Raw genomic sequence first — 26,040 nt, forward strand, 5'->3', positions numbered from 1 at the left:
CCATTATGATCAGATCGCCCCCCATTATTGCCACTTGGCAAACCATAATTCACCTGTAATACGCACCTCACCCATCCTCACATTAGCTGTTGCCTTCAATGGTCAATACGATCACAATCGCTTTGCAACCTCTCTGGTAATAGAACAGGCAATTAGCTCAATAAAAGTCATCAATTTATTATTGAAAATGTCGTGCCGCACAATAAGCTCCGTGTTGATGATGGCGGTAATAAGTTTCAAGTGTCTCGGGTCTTCCCAGTTCGCGACGTGTGATTTTTCCCCCAGCTGAATCGGATCACGCAGCCTAAGGCACTTTGGCCAAGTTTGAGCAAATCCGCCCGACAGCAATATACTCGATGATCTAACTAACAACTTGGAGCACATTTCGTTGGCGAATTTATTAATTAACCATCAGGTCAGTCTGTTTTCGTTATTAATATTTTAATTGCGGGTATATTCAGCAAAAAGTTCTCTGAGCCTGGTGCCAGTCCGTGGTCTAGTCTAGTTACGTCCAGCACAGCCACCGCAATACGCCGCCATCCATTCCACGTACGTAAGCTCTGCACCTGAGCCAGAGGATCGAAAGGCGTCAAAAACAGATCATTATAAGGGGAGTTAGTGTTTAATTAAAATGCAATCGCTTACGCGATCGATCGTTACAGTTACCATACCTCTGTGCACCATCGTACATATTTTCTAATGACTATCTGACTAATACCGACCGAAGGTTGACGAGATCTTTCGGTGGAGATTCGTTCACCTTATTTGCAATTTGTGAAATTAGCAAGTCCACTCGGACATTCTCAAGTGCGTTTATATTCTAACCGAACGAGCACCGTATTTCATATTAGGTGTTAGCTCCAGAATGGGTACCCTTTAAGACAGTGATTACCAAACTAAGCGTATGGATCTAGACAACATCGCAAGTACAGGTATGGGTTAATTATCCGGAGGCTCGACTATCCGGCAAAACCATCGTCCAGTTTCCATGCCCGTTGTGGACTACCGGGCTTGGAGAGTTTTGCACATGATACATTTGAAGTAACATGCTTTTTCGTGTTATTGAATAAAAACAAGATTTCATTAAACATTTTAGGACCCTATTAAACATAGTGCAACGAACGAAATTCGACTGTATGTCAAGAAGTTACATCAATCCATTAATATATTGATGTCGTATAGAGGCCGCTTTAGAGCGCATCCAAAATATCCAATCGTTTCTAACCGTTGACCGAACCGAATCCAATTTCGGCTAGTTCTCATTTCGGCGAGCTCTTTCCGTTCAATTTAATTCCTTTAATCCTGTACCCCTCGTCAACCGAAAGTCTCCATACTTTTTCCACTGGGAGCTGTCAAATGCTCGTTTTTTCTCCACCGCGAAGTTGGATTCTGCATCGCCCTCCAAGCGAAAAGAAAACGCCATCCATCAGCCTGTAGCAGCGAGTGAAAACGCGTTCATTTTACTTTTGGGTCGAAAAATCGTGCAAAAACCGTAGTTTTTCCCGGTTGAAGAGTGTACAGAGCTAACAAACGCCGCAACGATGTCCGGAAGACGAATGCCGGCCAACGAGGACCTCTCGAATGTGGAATTCGAAACGAGCGAAGATGTCGAAGTGCTGCCGACTTTCAACTCGATGGGACTTCGCGAGGAGTTGCTGCGGGGTGTTTATGCTTACGGTGAGTCTTTTTCGGAGGGGAGCTGAAATTGCTTTCTGGTGGGAAAGGAGAAAGTTTTAAGCGACGATGTGAGATGAATACCTATTTGTTTTGTAGGATTCGAGAAACCATCGGCCATTCAGCAGAGAAGCATCCTTCCGATAGTGAAGGGACGGGATGTCATCGCCCAAGCTCAATCCGGAACCGGTAAGACGGCAACGTTTTCAATCGCCATTCTGCAATCGATGGACACGACGTTGCGCGAAACTCAGGTCCTCTGCCTGTCGCCAACGCGCGAATTGGCCGTCCAGATCCAGAAGGTTATTCTGGCGTTGGGCGATTTCATGAACGTACAATGTCACGCTTGTATCGGTGGAACAAACCTGGGTGAGGACATCCGGAAGCTGGATTATGGGCAGCATGTGGTCAGTGGAACGCCCGGGCGGGTGTTTGATATGATCAAACGTCGGGTACTGAGAACCCGGTCCATCAAAATGCTGGTGCTGGACGAAGCCGACGAAATGCTGAACAAGGGATTCAAGGAACAGATCTATGACGTTTATCGGTATTTGCCGCCGGCAACGCAGGTTTGCCTCATTTCGGCCACATTGCCACACGAGATCCTGGAAATGACGTCTAAGTTTATGACGGACCCCATTCGGATTCTGGTCAAACGGTAAGTGTTTTACATGCATGGGCGTAGCCAGGATTTTTTTTTATATCCTTCGCACACTTTCTTAAAAATAATCTTAATTCTTGCATAGAAGAAGACTAGTAGCAGATCTATTTTTGCAAGTCTCTAAAAAGTTTATTTGTCTCTATTTTAACCAAAATAGTATCTTTTTCTTATTCGGCTTGCACTGAATTCTGTTGCAAAATTTTAAAGGTATTAGGGAAACCTTTACTATTTCGCAGGTTCTTCAAGAATTTCTTGTTATATTCCTCGAGTATCCTTCCAAAAATCCTCTAGAGATTGCTCCACCAAATCTCCAAGAAAGTTTTCCATCGTTTTTCCAAGGAATGTTTAGGTGTTAGGTTCTCCAACGCTACTCGTTTCAGTAATCTCGACAGGGATTACTATAAAGATTTTTATAAGGATTCCCTCTAAAATCATACACGGTTACTCCCAGGGATTGCTCAAAAACCATCCTCCAGAAATAATTCGAATATATTTAATAAGAACTTTTCCTGGTATTCCTCAATGAACTCGACCTGGGATTGCTTATGAGGATATAACGCAAAGATTACAATTTTCTTTGTAAATACTTCTCGGATTATTTCTAATTTCTGGAAAAAAAAAATCTTGGAGAAAATCTTTTAAGAATTCCCTGGAAAAATTCCTGAATGAATCTTAAAAAAAAACATTTGTAGTAAAACTTGAAGGTATCCTTAGAAAAATCCCAGATTAAAAAATTGATCTTGTAGGACAATTTTGTAGGAAATTCCAAATAGATTTTCAAAAATAGAAGAACTAGCAGAGACTGCTTCCTTCTCAGTGTGGAAGGCCTGGTCCATGGTTTTTAACAACTATTGACTGACTGCAAGTGGTATTCGAAATACGCGTATCTGTCAAAGATAAGCATTTAGGAGCGGAATTAAAAGGTATACGGTACTCCATCTACTTTTAAGTTTCTTAATTTCGCGCCGCACCAGGATTCGTGAAAGTATTTGAAACAACATTCTTGAATGTATTTCTAAATGAACACCTGGAGAAATCTTCGGAGTGATATCTAAAAGAAACTTCATACAAATATGTACCTAAATTAATTTCTAATGTAATTCCTAAAAAATACGATAATATGAGCAGTACCGTTTATCGTACTGTCACGAGCAATACCCAAAAATAGCCTTAGAAATATACTAAGTGAAATGTCTGGTCAGATTTATGAGGAACCAGGCTCACGCTATGTTTGAACCAGACGATTATAAAAATCGAATGTACATCGGATTTTTTCTCGCTAGAAATTAGTATTTGATCCATATTTTCGTAATCGGAAGGTTTTAAAATATTCTATCGGTGAAATTTTGATTTTTCACACTTTTCATCTATTTTCCATACTAAAACCCTTGAAAAAAATGGAATTTGAATTTTCTCCTTAGTTTCTCCAGGAATTTCTTTTGAGTTCGTCAAGCAATTACTCCGGTGTTTCTCTAGAAACGCTTCCGGACTTCCTTCAATAACACATCCGGAGTTTCTCCAGGAACGCCTCCTTAGTTTCTCCATGAATTGCTTCGTAGTTACTCCAGGATTTCCTTTGGAGCTTTTTTAGGGTGTTGTCCAAAATTCCTACAGGTATTCCTTTAGAGTTCCCTCGGAGCTTCACCGGTGATTCCTCCTGAGTTGCCACAGAAATTCCTCTGGAGTTCTTTCAGCAATTCTTTTGGATTTTATCCGACATATGCTTCGAGGTTTCTTCAAAGCGTCAGGAAGAACTCCGTAGAAATTTCTGTAAGAACGCCGGAAGAATTGTTAGAAGACCTACAGAGGAATTCATGGGGGAAACGCGAAAAAATCCTTGAGGAATACCCGAAAGAACTTCGCAACAATTCCAAAGGAGCTACGAAGGAAATCCAAAGTACTTCCCGGTGGAACTTTGGAGGAACTTCGGAGGATATACTGGATTTCATCCAGAAGAATTGCTGAAAGAACTCATAAATAATTTCTGGAACAACTCAGGAGGCATGAACGGTGAAGCACCGAAGGAATACCCAGAGATCTTTAAAGAAATTCCTGTAGGAAGTCTGGACAAAATCCTACAGAATCTCCAAAAGAAAATCCTAGGAGGAACTCCGGATGTGTTTCTTGAGGAACTCTGGAGGCGTTTCTAGAGAAACTCCGGGGTAATTGCTTGACGAATTCTAGGGATATTCCTGGAGAAACTAAGAAGGAAATTCGAAGGAATTCCTGTTGCAAATTTTTCAACAACTACCTGGAGAAAATTTCCAGAAAAATTCTCTGAAAAAAATTCCCCGAAATAATTTCTGAAGAAAATTCCCGGAGAAATATCCTTATGATTTTTTTGGGTGAAATACCCAGAGGAAACATTGGACGAAAACCCCTGAGAGATTGCTATTGGAAATCCCCTTGGTAATTCCTAGAGCAAATCGCCAGGGAAGTTTCTGGAGGAAATGCTCAGGGGAATTCCTGGACCAATCTCCGGAGGTGCTTCTGGAGGAAATTCCCGAAGCAATTCCTGGACGAAAGCACAAAAGAATTTCTGGACGAAATCCCCGTAGAAATTGTTATTAGAAGTCCTTTGGGAAATTCCTGGAGAAAATTCTCAATAGAGGTCTTGACAAACATCTCCGAAGGAATTTCTATTTGATATTCTCGGAGAAATTCCTGGACTAAATCCCCAGAGGAATTCTATAAAACAATCTCCGGAGGTTTTTTTTAGAAAATCCCCAGGGAAATTTCTGGTACAAATCCCCGAAGGAATTGCTATTGGAGATCTCTTGGAAAATTTTTGAAGAAAATCCCCGGATGAGTTCTTGGGGGAATTCTCCGGAAGGAATGCCAGGAGCATATCGTCAAAGAAGTTTCTGGAGGAATTCCTGGACGAAATCTCTGGAGGAATTTCCGGACGAAATTACCAGCAGAATTCCTGGAGGATATCCCAGGAGAAGTTTCGAGAAGAAAAAATTCTCTAAAAAAATCCCAGAAACAATTTTTGAAGAAAATCCTCAGAGGAATTTCTCAATGAATTTCTGGACGAAATCCCCAGAGAAAATCCTGCATGAAATCTCCGGAGGAATTGCTATTGGAAATTCCCTGAGAAATTCCTGGAGTAAATCCCGTGAGGAACTACTATTGTAAATCCCCTGAGAAATTCCTGGCGAAAATTCTCAGAGGAGTTCTTGGGGATATTGCCGGAGTAATCCTTGAAATCCCCGGAGAAATTCCTGAAGAAAATCCCCGGAGAAATTTCTGGTTGAAATCCCAAGCGAAATTCCTAAAGGAAATCTCCGGAAAAATTATCTGAAAAAAAAATCCCCGACAGGTTTTTTTGGAGAAAATCCTGGACAAAATCCCCGGAGCAATTGCTATAGAAATCCCCTGTTGAATTCCTGGAAAAAATCTCCAAGAAGGTCTAGGAATACCCCCAGAGAGAAAGCTTGAAATTCTCGGAGAAATTCCTGGAGAAAACTCCCAGAGAAATTCCTGGTTGAAATCCCAAGAGAAATTCCTAATTCAAATCCCAAGGGAAATTACTAAAGGAAATCTCCTGAAAAATTCTCTGAAAAAAAAAATCCCCGACAGATTTTTTGAAGAAAATCCTGGACGAAATCCCCGGAGCAATTGCTATAGAAATGAATTCCTGGAAAAAATCTCCAAGAAGGTCTAGGAATACCCCCAGAGAGAAACCTTGAAATTCTCGGAGAAATTCCTGGAGAAAACTCCCGGAGGAGGTTCTGGGGAAATCGCCGAAGGAATCCTCGAAACCCCCTGGAGAAATTCTAGAAAAAAAAATCCTGGAGAGAATTCTCGAATGAATTCCTGGTTTAAATCCCAAGAGAAATTCTCGGAGGAAATCTCCCGAAAAATTCTCTGAAAAAATTCTCGAAAGTTTTTCTGAAGAAAATCATCCTAGAGAAAATCCTGAACCAAATCACCTTGGAAAAATCTCCGGAGGTATATCTGGAGAAAATCCCCGGCGGAATTCCTGGACAAAACCCCCGGAAAAAATCGAGTATCAAATCATCGAAGAAATTTCTTGAGAAAATCCCAAAAGGAATTTCTGCACGAAATCCACGGATAAATTTCTGAAGAAAATATATACCCGACGGGATACCTGGAGCGAGTCCCGGAGAAATTCTTGCAGCAAATCTCCGGATGAATGCCTGAAAGACTGCACGTCACTTTGTTTTGAAGAATAGCAACGGTTGGATCAGTTGGATAGCGTTGCCAGATATACAAACGCAGTGTTAACCGACAGAGGGTGGGTTGCTGTTTCCCATACGTGTTTAGCAACGACCGGTGCAACGTCGCGTTATGATGGTCGTTAGCAATTTGTGTCTATTCACGCTGCGGTGGGCATCGTCTAACGCTTCCATTCTTCCTCACGCATGCCTTTCCATACGCCTGATACATAGGGAGTCTGCTAACCACAAAAGCAAACCCCTCTGCCATGCCTTTCCCCCAATCCATACACTCCCGCATGAACTGGCGTAGATGCAGTCGGACTCCACGATCTACAGTGGGCCAGTATAAGTGCAACATCATTTCCTCCCCCTTCCCCACATTGGTCTGCATTCTGACGTGGCAGGCTCTTCTTCTTTTCTGGCGTTACGTCTCCTCTGGGACAGAGCCTGCTTCTCAGCTTAGTGTTCTTATGAGCACTTCCACAGTTATTAACTGAGAGCTTACTATGCCAATGACCATTTTTGCATGCGTATATCGTGTGGCAGGTACGAAGATACTCTATGCCCTGGGGAGTCGAGAAAATTTCCAACCTGAAAAGATCCTCGACCGGTGGGATTCGAACCCACGACCCTCAGCTTGGTCTTGTTGAATAGCTGCGCGTTTACCGCTACGGCTATCTGGGCCCCTCACGTGGCAGGCCCCATTGTCGCCTAAAAATAGAAGATCACCAGCACATATACACTGAGGATGCCTGTTAGTCCCAAGCAGTCATTCGATTGGTTCCTTGTGTAAGTGCAGCTGATCTGGCGATACTGGAGTAGCATCCACGGGCGGCCAATCAAGCTCAAGCTCAAGCTCAAATCCGTTTAGTGATTTTTTCAGGAAATCCTTCAAGAATTCCTCTACGCCAAATTTGGCAGATATTCTCCATGAAATCGCTCCAAAACGTTCTACAGGGATTAATCTAAAAATTCTTGCAGCATTAAAGACAGGGATAACTCCTACAGTTTTTTTTTTAACATTTCTCAAATTAAATTTCAATGATTCTTCTTAATTTACACCAACTGCACCAAACACCAACTACAGCAGTTATTCCATCAGAAAATCCTGTTCGTTATTATCCAAGTGTTTGATTTCAGAAATTCTTCCAATAATTTGTGAAAATATCCTTGACAATCTCCTGAAGACATTCCTGTATTAAATCTTTGAATCATCTCTTGGAAATTATTCGAAGAATTTTCAGAAGCTTACCTTAAGAAATTACAGGAGAAGTCTCTGGAGTAATACCTGATGATATTATTGAAAAATTTTCTCCATGACAACTTATCTGCCGTGAATCGCAAGTCAGTCCCATCTGTAAAAAGTAGGCATTGAGAAAATGGGCTGTGAAGTTTTCAAACTCGTTTTCCATACGAATATTTGAAAAAAATCAGAGGATTAGAACATGTTCCAATCTTAATGAAATTTTCACAACTTGCTTTTCACTACAATGTCTTTCCGAGAAAAATATAAAGATGATCAAAACATGTTACATTTTTGTGTTCCAAAGTGCAGACTTTCGCACTGCCAATGCTCTTTCAGCAGCACTAATGAGATAAGGTACCGTGGGACAAGTGGGTAATGGAATTCGCATAGTTGAGATTCTTCCAATTCTAGAGACTTTAAATTGAAACAAATGAGGTTGTGTATATTTTTTGGGTCTACCCCGTTTGGCATAATGCCGTATGGCATAATGTCGTTTGGCATACAGTCGTTTGGCATAATGCCATTTGGCATAACGGTCGTTTGGCATAATCGCCATTTGGCATAATAGCCGTTTGATCAAATTCCTTCCATTAAGCAAAGGGGTGTGTATAAACTGCTCACGATCGTACATTCCGTTATCAGTTAGTGATAGGACATACTTCTAATCATCATTTTTCAAGGAAACCAATATCCAATAAAGCTCTTTTGGAATCTCATCATACATGACTTCCGGGGTCATTAAGCCCGGGATATTATGGTGCATTTTTAAGGTGAAGATGAATCGAAGCCAAACCTCAAATTTTCAAGAGCACTGAAAACAGGCTGAAAACTTAATCGATTGATCACTAGCTGGTGGTGACCAATTCATTAAGTTTTCATATCAAATGGGTGTTCGATTCTCTAGATCCGTGCTCTTGAAAATTTGAAGTTTGGCTTCGATTCATCTTCATCTTAACAAAAATATATCCAACGCCTAAGTTATTCCATGTCATTTGAAAAAAAAGGAACATGGAATTTGATGACGCATCTTATGTTACGGCATATTACTGTACCACTGCAGTATCTTCCTTTTTCAAATTATGCCAAACGACCATTATGCCAAATGACTATTATGCCAAACGACTGTTATGCCAAACGACTATTATGCCAAACGACTTTATGCCAAACGACTTTATGCCAAACGACTGTATGCCAAACGGCATTATGCCAAATGGCATTATGAAAAACGGGGTAGACCCATATTTTTTAGCTTGACTCCCACCATATATAAGCAGCATGCTGAAATTCATTTTTATGAAAAATTGAAGAAAAAAATACAGAAAAAGTTTTTGAAAAATGTCTCCTTACTTTTCACTTGCCCCAAAAGTGGGGCAAGTGAAAAGTTTACCGTTTTGAACAATAAATTCAAAAACAAACAGTTATATTCACGATTTCTGTTAGCTTCAACACTTGTTAAGGCTTCCCAATGAACAATAACAGTTATGTTAGTTGAAATGATTCGACAACATTATAACTGCAACATTTCCAATGTTAGTTCTTACATTATAGGACAGCAATTGCATTTCTGCTCTGTAGAATTTCCACCGCTCGTTATTTGTTTTTGAAAAAGTCGGATATGACGTCGGATAACTCTTCGGGAGAAATCAAACTGAATCCTTCAATAACGTATTTAAGGTCTTTTTTATGTGGATAAACCTATACCCCATTTTTATGTTTTGAACTAGCTTTACATAGACATTCCACGAGATTTCCGTGTATTTCCCTCTATTATGCAATAATGGCTGAAAAATCTCAGAAGTCTCTTACCTATCGTAATGTTCTCAATGACCTCAAAGGTTTACGCATGAGTTTAACCCATATCCGCCCAGCGTCCTAAAAATAGGACAGAAGCCCCGAACGCCCAGCTTGAGCTTGAGCTTGAGCTTGAGCTTGAGCTTGATTGGCCGCCCGTGGATGCACTCCAGTATCGCCAGATCAGCTGCACTTACACAAGGAACCAACCGAATGACTGCTTGGGACTAACAGGCATCCTCAGTGTATAAGTGCTGGTGATCTTCTATTTTTAGGCCACAATAGCACCTGCCACGTCAGAATGCAGACCAATGAGGGGAAGGGGGAGGAATTGATGATGCATTGAACTGACTCCCACGTAGACCGTATATTCCACTGCATCCACGTCAGTTCATGCGGGAGTGTATGGATTGGGGGAAAGGCATGGCAGAGAGGTTTGCTTTTGTGGTTAGCAGACTGCCTATGTATCAGGCGTAAGAAAGGGCGTGCGCGTGGAAGTAGGAAGCGTTAGGGAAACGGTTTCTTGTCCGTCTCTGGTTCTAGCGTTTGCTATGAACGAATAGTTTGAGTGTGATATATTACAATGGAGAATAGAAGAATGGAAGATAGAAGCAAGTGAGAGATATACAACTACAAAGTACGAGGAAAGGGACGGGCCTGGGAATGAACCCATGACCTTCTGCATATGAAGCAGAAGCGGTAGCCATCAGACCACCAACCCCGTCTTTAGAAGCCTCGAACGCCCAGCGTCCTATAAATAGGACAGTACTTGTAGAGCAAATATCTTGAAAATAAAGAGATTTAGGAGAAAACTGTCTTCTGCAAAGTTGATCACAGGACTGCTGACTTCCACTTGGTAACTATTTTAATTCAGAATTAACTCACCAGGTGGCGCACAGACGCCAACAAATGTCGCATATATAAGCAACATATGAAACAACTTTCCAGCGTACAAATATTTGCTTCGTTTATATCTCAGTCCAGCGATGAGATACAAAATTGGTGTCTTCGACAAAGTTGAACAACTAAATAATACCTATTCGCATAGAACCTTACAAATTCGGAAAACACTCCCAAGATGGCGCTAGTGAGCCAAAACTTTATTTGCTTATATCTTAGTCTAGTTATGAGATACAAAAATGGTATCTTCGACAAAGTTGAACAACTAAATAACACCTATTCGCATAGAACCTTATAAATTCGGAAAATATTCCCAAGATGGCGCTAGTGAGCCAAAACTTTATTTGCTTATATTTTAGTCCAGTTATGAGATACAAAAATGGTGTCTTCAACAAAGTTGAACAACTAAATAATACCTATTCGCATAGAACCTTATAAATTCGGAAAACACTCCCAAGATGGCGCTAGTGAGTTAAAACTTTATTTGCTTATATCTTAGTCCAGTTATGAGATACAAAATTGGTGTCTTCGATAAAGTTGATCAACTAAATGAGAACTATTCACCTACAACCTGATTTGTTCGGAAAACACTCAAAAGATGGCGCTAATGGTCGAACATTTTGATTGTTTATATCTCAGTTCAGTGATGATATACAACGTTGGTGTCTTCGACAAATGTGTTTAACTGAATGAGATCTAGTCACCCGAAAACTTATTAGTTGGGAAAACACTCACTATATGGCGCTAGTGAGCAGAGATTTTATTTGCTTGTATCTCAGTCCAGTTATTAGATATAAAATTGATGTCTTCGACAAATGTGTTCAACTAAATGAGACATATTCGCCTAAAACGTTTTCAGTTCGGAATACACTCAAAAGATGGCGCTAGCGATCGAATATTTTGATTGTTTATATCTTAGTTCAGTGATGAGATACAACACTGGTGGCTTCGACAAATGTGTTCAACTGAATGAGATCTATTCGCCCAAAAACTTATTAGTTCGGAAAACTTTCACTAGATTGCGCTAGTCGGCAAATATTGTATTTGCTTGCATCTCAGTTCTGTTATGAGATACAAAATTGTTGTCTTCGACAATGTTGAACAACTAAATGATACTTAGTCACATAAAACCTTATAACACTCACAAGATGGCGCTAGTGGGCAAAGAATTTATTAGCTAATATCTCAGTCAAGTGATTAGATACAAAGTTTGTGTCATGGACAATGTTGAACAACTAAATGAATCCTATACGCCTAAAACCATATTAGTTCGGAAAACACTCACAAGGTGGCGCTAGTGGTCAAATAATTTTTTTTTTATATCAGTCCAGCGATGGGACTGAAAAAAATCACACTCTCGAATTTGGTATCTTCGTCAAAAGTGTTCAGCTGAATGGGATCTATTCGCCCAGAAACATAGTAGTTTTATTAATTCTCCCAAGGTGGCGCTAGTAGACAAACACATTATTTGCTTTTATCTCAATCTAGAGATTGGATACAAAGTTATTGTTTTTGGCAAAGTTGGAGAACTGAATGAGACCTATTTGCCTGGAAACTTATTACTTTGGAAATCACCTAAATGTCACTACTGGGCACACATTTTTTTCGCTTATATATCAGTCCACTGATTAAATCCAAAGAAAGCTATTCGCCTAAAACCATCTTGGTTCGGAAGTCATTCTCATGATTGAAGTCCAGTGATGAAAAAATTGGTATCTTCGAAAACGATGATCAACTAAAGGAGATATTTTCGCAAAAAAAAAACATATTAGCTGGGAATTGCTGTTATGTGCGAAACATCAAGGAAACAACCTTTAAGAAATTGATCTGCCTAGATCAAAACAATGGATACTTACTATCGATTCGAGCAACAATAGCTTATTTTGGATGCAATGCTCCTTACATTTTTAGATGAACCTTGATACCATTTAGGGCCTTTAATCTTTTGAAGGGAGTGAAGAATGAAAAAACCGACAAATTGACTTATCCATCCATGAACTGAACACCAATGGTGAAGGGCGGCTGTCAAATGAAAGTAAAATTGAATAGCCGCCAACCTAAGTCCAGAACCAGTTTTATGACTTAAACGTGGAAAAGTAAAAATTATTATTCGCAAAATTACAGGTAATAAATGCGCTTGAAAGATATTGTTTGCAAGCAGTTATTTACTACGCGCTACTGCAGTGCGTTGTTGCCAATTTAATTAGAAAATTCTACTTAATTCCCAAACTGAATGTTTTCGAGAAAATTGATTACGCCTTCGCCATTGTTTGGTCGTAGTTTTGTATGGCTGTTTACCTTTTAGAACCAGCGACGCGTTGAGGTGGCAGTAAAGAGCCTTCCTTGCTGAACTCACTCGGTCCAAGAATTGTGACATTTGAGCGGACACGCTTCCGTATGCTTCCAAAGTATTCTGGCCAGCTCTAGTGTCAAAAATCTTGGACCGCGTGGATTCGGTTCTATCGGTGAATAAGACTATATGCATCAGTGATGCAGTAATTTAAACGTTATAGCCGAATAATGTTGGCTTCAAGTATTCACATCTGTAAAGCATGTAATAGTTGGAGTCCAATATTTGACTGTCATTGGACTGAAGGACTATGAAGGTAATGCCAAATATAAATTTCGATCACTGTCAGATCAGAGTCACATTGTATACTAATAACTTGAACCAGAAAAAATATTTTGATAGTTATGTTTCCATTATCAGCTGGCAAGTTTTATATAATCTTTTTGAAGACTATTCTGAAACATTTGTAGGTTTTTTTTCTAAATCAAAATATTTGATGTGAGATTTTATTTTGTTTTTGAAATAAATGGCTTAAATGTGCATTATTTTACATGTACATGTATGGAAATGTATGTATGTCTGTATTTTACTTACGTGGTAGAGCAGAAAAGTGAATTGAAGTCACTAAATAATTTAGTTCTGGCATGCACCTTTCGCCCCTGAAATTTTTAATCTTTATGTTGCAATTTCTTTATCAGGGTACGTCCATAAATTACGTAACGCAAAGTTTTGTCATATTCATTCTCCTCAATTTTCCTTTGTATCATACTTTTTGTATGGATTCCAATTTTAATATGAGTAGTCACGTTTCATTGTAACCCCCACCTTCCTCTTCTGTACGTGACGTAATTTATGAATTACCCCTCACCAGCAGTTTTTTTCCAACTTGTTTACATTCTAATGGGTCGAACTGCATGAAAATATATTTGATTAATCTCGAAAATAAACTTATAGAACAGCTAGATATCGACGACACACTTTCAAGATTTTTTTTGGATCCCCACCATAGACTTGAAATTTTTTGGTGAAATAAGGTTTAATTTATGCGAATACGACTATGAGTAACAAAAACGGAGCTGAATTCCAATTGTGAGATACCTTGGGCGTTAACGGGTTAAAACGTTAATTCACATATTCAGTAAAATATATCAATTGTTTTCACTTACCCCATTTACCCACTTGCCCCGCGGTACCTTAGTAGGATTTGTTCAGAAAAATAAGGGAAAAACAGCCAGTCATTTCTTTTTTTTTTTTTTTTTTTGTATGGTTTTCGGTTGGAGCTGCCTGATAGCTGACCTTGTCAAGGGTGAACCCTCGGTTTGGCTTTTGCCAAGTTTCCCCTCTACCAGGACCAATACTCAGACGGACTAGACTATGGTGCCCACGTGAACACTGTTTTTTTTATTAGTATTCTGACATAATAGTTTATGAAAAATACCCATATTCCCTTGCTTCTGAGAAAAGGAAGCATTGTGAAAATCAGCAGTTCCATAAGAATTTGTTTGAAATAGTAGTGTAGTAGTGTCATTACTAATACTGTCTAGTCAAAATGGTTTTGAATAATTTGTCATTTAAGTACTATTCTGATTACTCCTGTCTTTTACGTAAGATCAGAGCCTTAAATGTCAATGGTCGTGAAGTCTTAACAAAATTAGGCTGTTTAGTAGTAGTTCTAGTTAATTTCGTTTTTTGTTGTTAAAAGTAATTATTGGTCATTACGTTCATATATCCTTAAAGAAAAAAGTCACTTTCCTTGTCTGATCGATCTCAGCGTCTTACTTTCCATAGTCATTTTTATAGTGACTATTTAAGAGTATAGTTACCTTTTGCTTCTAAAACAGTCTCCTACAAGATTCACTTTTCGGTGGCAAATGCAATGCTTCACAACGCCTACTTTCTACTTGTAATTTTTGCGAAAATGAAGCTGGAATTAGATTATTTATACCGTTGTTTCAAAAGAGGTATTTCTTTTTATGGCAATGTAAAAACCATATTAAAATAAGATTGTCGCCACTTATTTCTACTCAGTGAATCTACTAGTCATTTTTCTCAGAGTAAGATTCCCTACGTCGTACATGATAACGATGTGTCTAGCTAGCTAATAGTAAGAGTGGCTACGGATCATTCTGGTTAGCAAAAGGCACACTGATCGTCACCAATTGTATCAATGTCCACTTCGAACAGATTAATTCAAGACCAACAATTGAAAAGGCCTCAAGTCCAAAATGTAAACAAATAGGTTTTCTGCTGATTTCAGTGTATAAGAGCCTATTCTTACTAAAACATACAATAGTCATTTAAAAATATGCATAAAAGTTGAAAAAATAACATTTTTCTAAAAGGCCCCATCTCATTTTCCGCTAACCAGGATATTCATCGCAAATGCGGCCTTTTCTCAAAAAGGCCTCATTTCTATATCTGACGGAAACCGAGTTGAGGCCTGTTAAACAAACATCAAAATTGCAATATAGATTGCGAAAAACGTTCCAAACTCACTAAGTAGATGCAGGTTATACTAAGGAGCGAGTGCTCCTTGTATTATTTTATACAGTGGTTGTCTAAACGGCGAACATTATCGGGTTCCTGTAGACCAGTGATTCCCAAAGTGGGCGAATTCACCCCCCTGGGGGCGATTTTCATGTCCAGGGGGGCGAAAATTTGTAAAATGAAATTTGGGGGGCGAAAAAACCAGAAAGGGGGCGAAAGTGTGAGAAACTGAAAACAACGATTTATTACATTTGAAGAAGACATGTGTTTTTAATTTTCTTATGTTTTTTATAATATTTCAAAATAGTGTTTTGAAATATTATAAAAAATGTTATGTTTTTTATAATATTTCTGAATAGTGAAACATTTATTAAGGTACCGCGGGGCAAGTGGGTAAAAGGGGTAAGTGAAAACAATTGATATATTTTACTGAATATGTGAATTAACGTTTTAAACATTACGATAGATAAGGGATTTCTGAGATTTTTCAGCCATTATTGCATAATAGAGCGACAAATTGTTAACCTGTCAACTGTTACTCCGTAACAAGTTGGCGGCGTACAATCTTATTTTAATATTTTCAGTGGAAAAAAGTTGCGGAAAATAATTTACTGTACCACTTCTTAGTTGTCCTCTGTGACAGTTTCAAGCTTCAATAAAAAAAGTTTTAGAATTAATTTGACGTAGACCTAAAAATAACTTAATTTAAACACCGTCAATTTTCTTATCAGGTGGGGCAAGTGAAAAGTTTATCATTAGAGATTGAATTTGTGTTTTCTCTTTAAGTAGCCATAAGTAAGCATGGTTCGCAATTATCATAGAAAAACATAACGTGCTGATAATTCAAGAAACACTATACTCAAGCGTTAAAAGCTATTAGAAATCATGGAACTTCTCTAAAAGATGTTGCCAAACATTACAATATTAATATGTCTACTTCAGGCAGCCAATTGAAAGGAAGACGTTGACTGAAATGTTTCAATATTAGAGAACACACGGAAATCTCGTGGAATGTCTATGTAAAGCTAGTTCAAAACATAAAAATGTGGTATAGGTCTATCCACATAAAAAAGATTCTAAATACGTTATTGAAGGATTCCGTTTGATTTCTCCCGAAGAGTTATCCGACGTTATATCCGACTTTCTCAAAAACAAATAACGAGCGGTGAAATTCTACAGAGCATAAATGCAATTGCTGTCCTATAATGTAAGAACTAACATTGGAAATGTTGCAGTTATAATGTTGTCGAATCATTCAAACTAACATAACTGAAGAGAAGAAAATTCAAGTGAAAAAAATAAAATTTTCTTTGTTTACATGTTACTTATGTTATTGTTCATTGGGAAGTCTTAACAAATGTTAAAGCTAATAGAAATCGTGAATATAACTGTTTGTTTTTGAGTTTATTGTTCAAAACGGTAAACTTTTCACTTGCCCCACTTTTGGGGCAAGTGAAAAGTAAGGAGACATTTTTCAAAAACATTTTCTGTATTTTTTTCTTCAATTTTTCATAAAAATCAATTTCAGCATGCTGCTTATATTTGGTGGGAGTCAAGCTAAAAAAATATACAGGACCTCATTTGTTTCAATTTAAAGTCTCTAGAATTTGAAGAATCTCAACTATGCAAATTCCATTACCCACTTGCCCCACGGTACCTTAGTCATAATTAATGCTTATAGCTATTAACTCAACAGAAGATAACTTTCAATTAATAAAATTATAAGTTTTGAAATATAGAAAGTGAGCTAAAACTTTTGAGTGCCGTGAAATCTGGGCCAGTAAGCCTATAATGCACATAGGCTTGTTATATTTGCTATTATAAATTACTGACAAGTACATCATAATTGTCGTTTACTGAAATTTAAGAAAATATGTCGAGTTCATACAAGAAAATCAATATATATGATAATCGCTTGACTTTGTCATGGATATAAGTACGATCAAAACTTCAGCAAAATAAAGTGTTCAATGCAAATATTTCAAAAAAACCCCAGGGGGGCGATTTCAAAAATCAATAGGCCTCAAGGGGGCGAAAGTCAGAAAAGTTTGGGAATCACTGCTGTAGACTGATGTATTTTGTATCATACTACCTAATAATACCTGTGTCAGCCTGTCTGTACTTCACAGACAATCAACAAAAACACGATTTGGTTGAATTGCATGAAAAATAACGTTCAATTGCAATATTATTTCAATTGAACCAATATTTCCATACATTTTCTCGACGACAAACTCGCGTAGCACATACATAATGTTCATGGATGACGAAGGCTCGCATACTCTGAGATAACGCCCTAAAAGCCATTGGTAACCACGTGCGTAGCTCGTTGTTGCTGAGCAAATGAAAGAAATAGCATTCAAACCAACATCACGGGCAGGTAGATATTAATCCTTTCTTCCCCATAGCGTTGTTGAATAACATGAAAATCCATTCAAATGCTTAGAAACAACGAGCTACACACATGGTTACCAATGGCTTTTAGGGCGAGATCAGAAGTTATGCGAGAAGGGTTCAATCAATCACATATTTAATCGACCGCACGAATCTCCTCTTGCTGTAGGGATCTCCATGTACTTTACTTCACCACTTAACAGTCTTCTACACTTCAGATTTCTTATTTCATCATCAATTTTAAATGATTTTCAAAAGGCCACATCAGAAGATGATGAAAAAACAAGCCACAACTAGAAGGCCTCAACACATTTTAGCCTCATTTCCTTTGACTCGTTTTTTTAGCAGGATTTTTTGCTAAATGATAGTAATGAATATTCATAGCTATAAATCAGTTTATCTATCGACTTTCTGGACGATAAAATAACATACAGTGCTTAAATTCATAATTTAAATTTGATTTATTGTTTGACAAAACAAGATTGCATTTTTCTCATTGTTTACTTTTTGGAGATGAGGCCTTTTGAATTGTTAGTCTTGAATTATTTGAAATGCGCAGCAGAATGTGCGTTGGATCACATCCGAGATATTTGTGCTTATTCTGCGCGGCGTGTGAGTCGAGACGAGTCGTTCTCACCGCGAGTGACGTGAGACGATGTTGACGAATGTTAATCAAATGGGAGCGAGTCGACAATTGTCACCTCATTCGACTCGTCTCACCTCACACGCCGCGCAGAACAAGCACAATTATTGCGTCTATGCCATATGAATTATGACGCGGCTTTAAGCAAAAAAATGCCAAAATGTGATACCACCACTACAGGTTACGCCTTTGGTTTCCATCATATGGGCTAATGGATTAGCCTCCCATCGCGGCTAGGTCGCATAACCAAGGGGAGATACCAAGGTCCTAGTTGTTTGTTTATTCATCAAAGATCTTGCCAAAAATTCATTTTCATTTTGCAGCGTTTGGTGGGGCAATGAGAGCGCAAGTCAGTCCAAAGCCAGGGGAAGGGAAAGGTAATGACCGTAATAGTCTATGCCAGGCCTGCCCAACCTTTTTGGCTCTTTTTTGACATAAATGGTTGCCGCGTTTGCAATAATAGTCCGATTGGAAATATTTGTACCTCAAATGAAAGCTTGATAGTAAATCTGGTCGATCCATGTATAAAAATTCAAAGTTATATTAGGGCAAATGCACCATTAGTGGTGCACCTAAGGGAAAACTGCTAAAACATGGTGATAAAACCATGAAATATATTATTTTAACGTATCATTCGATAGATCTCAAATCCTTCTATCATTCAACAATAGGAACACTGTTCCTTTAGTGGAGGTATGTTTTAAGAATGGTTCCTTTAGTGGCGCAATCCATTGATTTCTTATATGACCCACCACTATGGGTACTGATGCACCACTATAGGTGCAAAAATTTTAAGCAAAATAATTGTTTTCAATAGTTTTACGGTTAAATTTTATAAATATTATTCGATTACTTGCATCATTTTCGCATCGCGCATAATAGAAAAATATCACATAATCATTTATTAGCGCGAAACATGCCAAAACACACTACCTCCACTATTGGAGCTACCTCCACTAAGGGACCGTTTGCCCTATACTCTTTGCTAGCGATGCGAACAAAAGCAAAAATCAATCCGGCCCGCGGGCCGGACCAATTTTTTGACCTAACTGCATCTGTAACGAAGAGTTTGAAACAACTTAACAGGCCTTGGACAGGCCTGGTCTATGCGGACCACTTGAACACCATCGGAAAGGATAAGAAGGGTTGGGGCAGGGTATAGGGAATGGAGAAGACTTGACACAGTAATGCGATTAATGTTGCAAAATGTAAATGTGCTGAAAACAATTTAATTTGATTTTTGAAGTTTGATTTGACTTATTAAAATTCCAAATAGATCGGCCATTTTACAAGTAAGAAAGAATATGCTGATCGCTTTCTAGAAATTTTATAAACAACAAAATAATAACAATATGAGAGTGATGCTAAGGGCTGCTGATGGCACGATGCGACGCTTTAGAAGATTTTGATACTGATTGAACATTACTGTACAGAGCGCAATTCAATCGATGGTGATAACTTAACAAACTTTATCTGTTTTTGCACTGATTGACGATGCTGATCAGTCTTCAAAAAATCCCTTTCCAAGAGCTGCTGAGATTCAAAATCACCAGAGCAAGATTTATTTCGCGCGCATTTTTGGTTCAAATCCTGGCATGCAATGAATCATGCCACGTGTATGGGATGATTGAATCCCAGGATTCAATCCTTGATCAATTGTTTGATGGTAAAGTTAATCGAGTCAGCATTGATATTTCGGGCAATTTTGTCTGAAAATTCCTGTCTGACAGGACGTTTGGAATGAGTCTATCGTAAATTTCTGACAGCCTTCTGACCTACATAATGTACAGTAATGATTTCCCATTACGACGAGATTCCTTGATTTTAATCAGAGAATATGAAAAAAAATGCTATCAGAATTTTAGAACTGACTTCCGCAAGAGCATGTATTAATTTACCAAATATTTGACTTAATACACTTTACCAAGGCTGGCCAATGACCCCCAGTAGGGCCAACCAGTAGAGTGGTTTGATGCAACTCTTGGACATTCCTGACGACCGATATAATTTTATTGCTTTTCTTACTGCTGCGCCTCTCGTTCCATAGGCTTGCTTCATCCGAATCCCCATTGAAACGTTGAATATTCATATTGAACACGAGGAACATTTATTTCATTCGGGGAGCATGTTGTATTCTTGAATTCAATTGATCCTGTGAGCTGAATAAGAGTGATTCAATCCTGAGATTGAATCCTGGCACAAATCCCGCACGCTGAGATTGAAAAAATCAGGATTGAAAACGATCCCGCTTATTGAGATGAATTCAAAGCATGCTTGTTCAAATCTTGGAGCAGAAGGATGATCTTTGAAGACTGATGCTGATTTATATAAAAATATTTGATATTATTAGTTAATTTGTTTGTGTGATCTAGGTGTTAATAATGGGAAAATTTTACATACCCTCGATGATAATACTTCCCTGACCAGAAATATTATATTTTGAGCACCCTTTTCGAAGCTATTCTATCCAGGTATCCATGTACTGCTTTCAATCCTGAAATTATTCTTATTGTGCATGCTCATGCATTATAATAGGTATGCTCATAATCATGCAACAGATAAGAAGAAAATAAAAAGAGAATATAGGAACAGTGATTAGTTATGAGTTTATTATGTAGTTTTGTTAGAATGATAAACAATTAAACAGTAGTAATGAATAGCTTATAAAATGACTTTGCAGCATAGCTGAGCCTTTCGGATCGTAAGATCGATGAATAGAAATAATTTGTTTCGAAATTGTCCGCGTGGTCTTCTAGTGCCCCTATTAGATAAGAATCAGTCATAGACATACATACCGAATGCTCGCCATGACCCTATAACCAAAATTCATCGCTCCCTGCAAAATATAATCCCAAGCCCAGGGAATGCGTCCGGAATCTCACGAACGATCTCTCAATCGTAAGTTGCATGCGCTTGCCAACGGAGCTATTGCAGAACCGTTAGTTGTTTGTTTATTCATCAAAAATCTTGCCAAAAATTCATGAATAATCTTATATGAAATTTGTTGGGAAAAATTGAAAAAATTCGGTGTAAATCTGCAGAAATCCATACAAAATCTTATCAGGATAAGCAGAAGAACTTTGTCATACAACTAGGATAAGTCAAACTGGTAATCCATACAAGGCTTAATCAAGAGTCAGTACAATCAATAATCACAGAAATCCGCCAAACGGAATTCTTAACTGTACTGGCCAGGATTTCGATGGATATCCCGATAAAATTACCAAAAAAAATTTTTGGTCCAGCTTTTTGTCAACCTCTACAACAAATCTACAAATCTACTAAGTTTTTTTAAGCAAAATCAGCCTAGGATTTTTTTCTAGAAACCACTAAAAACCTCATAAATAATCTACTAATAACCTTCTAAGTGATATCTCAAAAATAGTTTTCAAGAAGCTTGTAAATTATTGGCTTGATTCTCATTAGGATTCTAGCGAAGATCCTTTAAAAAAATGCAATGAATCCAATTGGAGATCAAACAACCATTTCATCAAGAACCAGGCCAAGAATCCCTATTTACCCTTCTAGCAATGTTTCAATGATCTTAATCGTAAACTACTTTTCTACCAACTTACCAAAAATTAGTCATGATGCGTTTTCCCGGATGGATGGGCACCCTGGGTTCATCACCAGATGTGTTTTGTATTCAGAAGAATAGAATGGATGAAGACTATGTAAATAGATGACTTCTGAATTGATGTTACATGATCCCCATCACTTACCAAAGTGAATCCAGATTGTGTAGCTTCTGAATCCTTTCCACTAACCAAAAACTCCTTCCCACGATAACCATGAAGATGCAGAGGTCTTGGTCTTTAATAACAATGGATGTCACACTAACGTTCTTTCTCTTCCCCGATGATCGTAAAGACATGTTCTGCGCCGTTATTGGCTTTATAATATTTGTAATTCTCGATATTGTACATGAAGATGGTAAGCTAATCCCGAGATCCACTTGTTGGTCCCTTGTGTAATTTTGATTATTCTGGTAAATCACGAAGTACCAACTTCGAATTGTACTGCCATCAATGCTCATGCTCATTTTACGAAGAGTTAAAAAAACCTTTTCGAGACTCTTATACTCTGCCGCTACCACCCCTGCTTACTATATGCATTGGATACTGTTGATGAAACTTTGAAATTATTTCACTGTGAGATTTTTGATAGATATCTTGTTAGTTGTCAACAAACCCCACCCCACTACGCCCATGATTTTAAAGCTTGGAAACATTCCGCAGAATAACAATTTGCTTCCCCTTTTCAGTGATGAATTGACGCTGGAAGGCATCAAGCAGTTCTTCGTGGCCGTGGAGCGCGAAGAGTGGAAATTCGACACCCTGTGCGATCTATACGACACGCTGACCATCACCCAGGCGGTCATCTTCTGCAACACCAAGCGTAAGGTCGATTGGTTGACGGAGAAGATGCGGGAGGCCAACTTCACCGTGAGCTCCATGCACGGCGACATGCCCCAGAAGGAACGTGACGAAATCATGAAGGAGTTCCGATCCGGCCAGAGCCGAGTGCTGATTACGACCGATGTGTGGGCCCGAGGTATCGACGTGCAGCAGGTTTCGCTGGTCATCAACTACGATCTGCCGAACAATCGTGAGTTGTACATCCATCGTATCGGTCGTTCGGGTCGATTCGGCCGCAAGGGTGTGGCCATCAACTTTGTCAAGAGCGACGACATCAGAATCCTGCGAGATATTGAACAGTACTACTCGACGCAGATCGACGAGATGCCCATGAATGTGGCGGATTTGATCTAGATGGTTGGATGTAGTTTTATTTTTTACATGAACACACACACATTTACAGTTTTGCGTATTTAAACACTAAAAAAATTAACTAGCTGGTAAGTAATGCAATGAGTTTGAGAAGAAAATTCAAGATTTATAACCACTAGAGCAAATGTCGGATGCTTGATTAGTAGTACACAGGTAACATTTGTAATTATGATCATCATAACCAATTGGACTTCTAATAAAGGGAAAATTCTCTTTTAATCTCAACCGGCGTGGTTTGATTGGTGTTTGAAAGAAATTTCTCCCGATGGGTTGTCACTCAAAATTATGTATTGCCAAAAGACTACTGGGGAAGAGAAAACCCGTATACTCGTATACTTAGTATATGCATATCGTATTAGGTTTTTAAGCCGTCTCAATTTTTGTACCAAACGCTTAAGTTTAGACCAGAAAAACATGTTTACTACTTTATTTTTAAATGTTTTTCGTGTCTAGGTTCAAATTTCCAACCCTTTTATTTATATTGAAGTTTTAATCGCCGTTATTTGAGAAGAAAAAAATGCCAAAGTAGTAGACACGCTCTATCGTGTTATTAAATAAAATAAAATTTCATCAAAAAATTAGGACAAGTGAGAATTAATAAAGTATGGATAGTAGGAGCATTTTCGCCAATGGGTTGACATTAGAAAAAACAGCAAACATTTCTCATATGTTTATCGAAAACAGGAGGGGGGATTATTTCCAAGATTTGGGAGGAGGAAGTATTGCCGGAGGAGTGGATGGAAGGTGTCGTGCGTCCCATCTACAAAAAGGGCAACAAGTTGGATTGCGCCAATTATCGTGCGATCACAATTTTGAGCGCCGCCTACAAGGTACTCTCCCAAATTCTATGCCGCCGTCTATCACCAATTGCTAGAGAATTCGTTGGACAATATCAGGCAGGATTTATGGGCGAACGAGCAACAACAGACCAGATATTCGCCATCCGCCAGGTGTTGCAGAAATGCCGCGAATACAATGTACCCACACATCATTTATTCATCGATTTTAAATCGGCCTATGATACAATCGATCGAGAATAGCTATGACAGATTATGCACGAATACGGTTTCCCGGACAACTTGATAAGATTGGTCAAGGCGACGATGGAGCGAATCATCCGAGAACGCCATTTGGCCGAATGCCATTTGGCCGAACGGGTCATTTGGCCGAATGCCGTTTGGCCGAACCACGAAAAAAAATTGCTTCAACACTGATAAGTAGGAGTCATAACTAATCAGGTGATTCATTTGTTGATTTTGATAATGTGGCCGAACGTCATATTTGTCGCTATATAAGTGCTCCAAGAGAATAATTAAAACGATCCGTTAATTCAGGACGAAGTTTTGAACTTGTGTCAAGACTCTAAGCTGATGTGTTGGTTTGTTTCCGGATTATCTTCGGTGTGCTAGGTTTACTCCTGATTGATTTTCATCAGAATTTTTTTCTTCTAATCATAGGCTATTCTTTCGATTTGTACTGGTTCCATAATTGTTGGCAATAATAAATTTTATTTTTTTTATTGGGAATTTTACCATCTTTTTATATTATCGACAGTTCTTTGTACAGTGAGAGGCAAAATAAAGTGCCCACCTTACCAGTTTTCGAATTTCTCTCATTGATTTGGTTCAAATTAAAGTTAACACACCTAAATCTTTTGTGATATTTTATTTTTGATGTTCTTTTAAAGTTGCACTTACGAAATTTTGATTAAAAAAAGAATTTTACTTAAAGAAAAAGAAAATCAATTTGTATTGAAAAAAAGTAGTGACAAAAATAAGTGCCCACTTCCTTCTTGGCCCCAGAAAAGATGATTTAAGAAAAATAAAAAGCAATTTAATAGTTAATGTGTCCTCCTTTGGCCTTAAGGACTTGCTGGAGGCTCTTCGGCATGCTTTTCACCAGGTTTTGTAGGTGTTGTGGATCTAGTTCTTCCCAGGCGCGCTCCAAGGCTTCAAAATAATTATTTTTGTTGGTAACACCAGTTTTTTCAACCCTAGCATCGAGAATCGCCCACAAATTCTCGATGGGGTTGAGGTCTGGGCTTTGTGGAGGCCATTCCAGCGGTTTAATCCGACAAGACCGGAAGAAAGACTTGGTCTTCTTTCCAGTATGCTTCGGGTCGTTGTTCTAGAGAAATATGAATTTCTCTTCAAGGCCCGTCTGGATCAGCGAAACCTCCAGATTTTCCAGCAAGATGTTAATGTAGGAATCTGCCGTCATTATTCCGTCGATTTTCACGACGCTTCCTACTCCACTCCATGAAAAACACCCCCAGACCATCACATTTCATCACATCACACTTCCATGCGTCACCGTTCCTTGGATGTGGCGCTCCTGAAGCTCGAGCTGTCTAACCGAGAGCGGCGGGCTCGTGTGTGATGCAGAGCACCACATCCAAGGAACGGTGAAGCATGGAGGAGGAAATGTGATGGTCTGGGGGTGTTTTTCATGGAGTGGAGTAGAAAACCTCGTGAAAATCGACGGAATAATGATGGCAGATTCCTACATTAACATCTTGCTGGAAAATCTGGAGGTTTCGCTGATCCAGACGGGCCTTGAAGAGAAATTCATATTTCTCTAGAACAACGACCCGAAGCATACTGGAAAGAAGACCAAGTCTTTTTTCCGGTCTTGTCGGATTAAACCGCTGGAATGGCCTCCACAAAGCCCAGACCTCAACCCCATCGAGAATTTGTGGGCGATTCTCGATGCCAGGGTTGAAAAAACTGGTGTTACCAACAAAAATAATTATTTTGAAGCCTTGGAGCGCGCCTGGGAAGAACTAGATCCACAACACCTACAAAACCTGGTGAAAAGCATGCCGAAGAGCCTCCAGCAAGTCCTTAAGGCCAAAGGAGGACACATTAACTATTAAATTGCTTTTTATTTTTCTTAAATCATCTTTTCTGGGGCCAAGAAGGAAGTGGGCACTTATTTTTGTCACTACTTTTTTTTCAATATAAATTGATTTTCTTTTTCT

At 38.7% G+C, this 26,040-nt stretch overlaps 1 protein-coding gene across 1 annotated transcript; it reads left to right on the plus strand.

Annotated features, from left to right (window-relative positions):
• Nucleotides 1-1,385: 1,385 nt before the first annotated feature.
• On the plus strand, nucleotides 1,386-23,285 carry LOC5564379 (eukaryotic initiation factor 4A-III). Its single transcript, XM_001648673.2, has 3 exons — nucleotides 1,386-1,677; nucleotides 1,774-2,332; nucleotides 22,535-23,285. The coding sequence occupies exons 1-3, from the start codon at nucleotides 1,542-1,544 to the stop codon at nucleotides 23,040-23,042; spliced, it is 1,203 nt and encodes a 400-aa protein (XP_001648723.1). The 5' UTR covers nucleotides 1,386-1,541; the 3' UTR covers nucleotides 23,043-23,285.
• The last annotated feature ends 2,755 nt before the right edge of the window (nucleotides 23,286-26,040 follow it).

Source organism: Aedes aegypti, chromosome 1 (genome assembly GCF_002204515.2).
Source record: "Aedes aegypti strain LVP_AGWG chromosome 1, AaegL5.0 Primary Assembly, whole genome shotgun sequence".
Classification (NCBI taxonomy): Eukaryota; Metazoa; Arthropoda; class Insecta; order Diptera; family Culicidae; genus Aedes; species Aedes aegypti.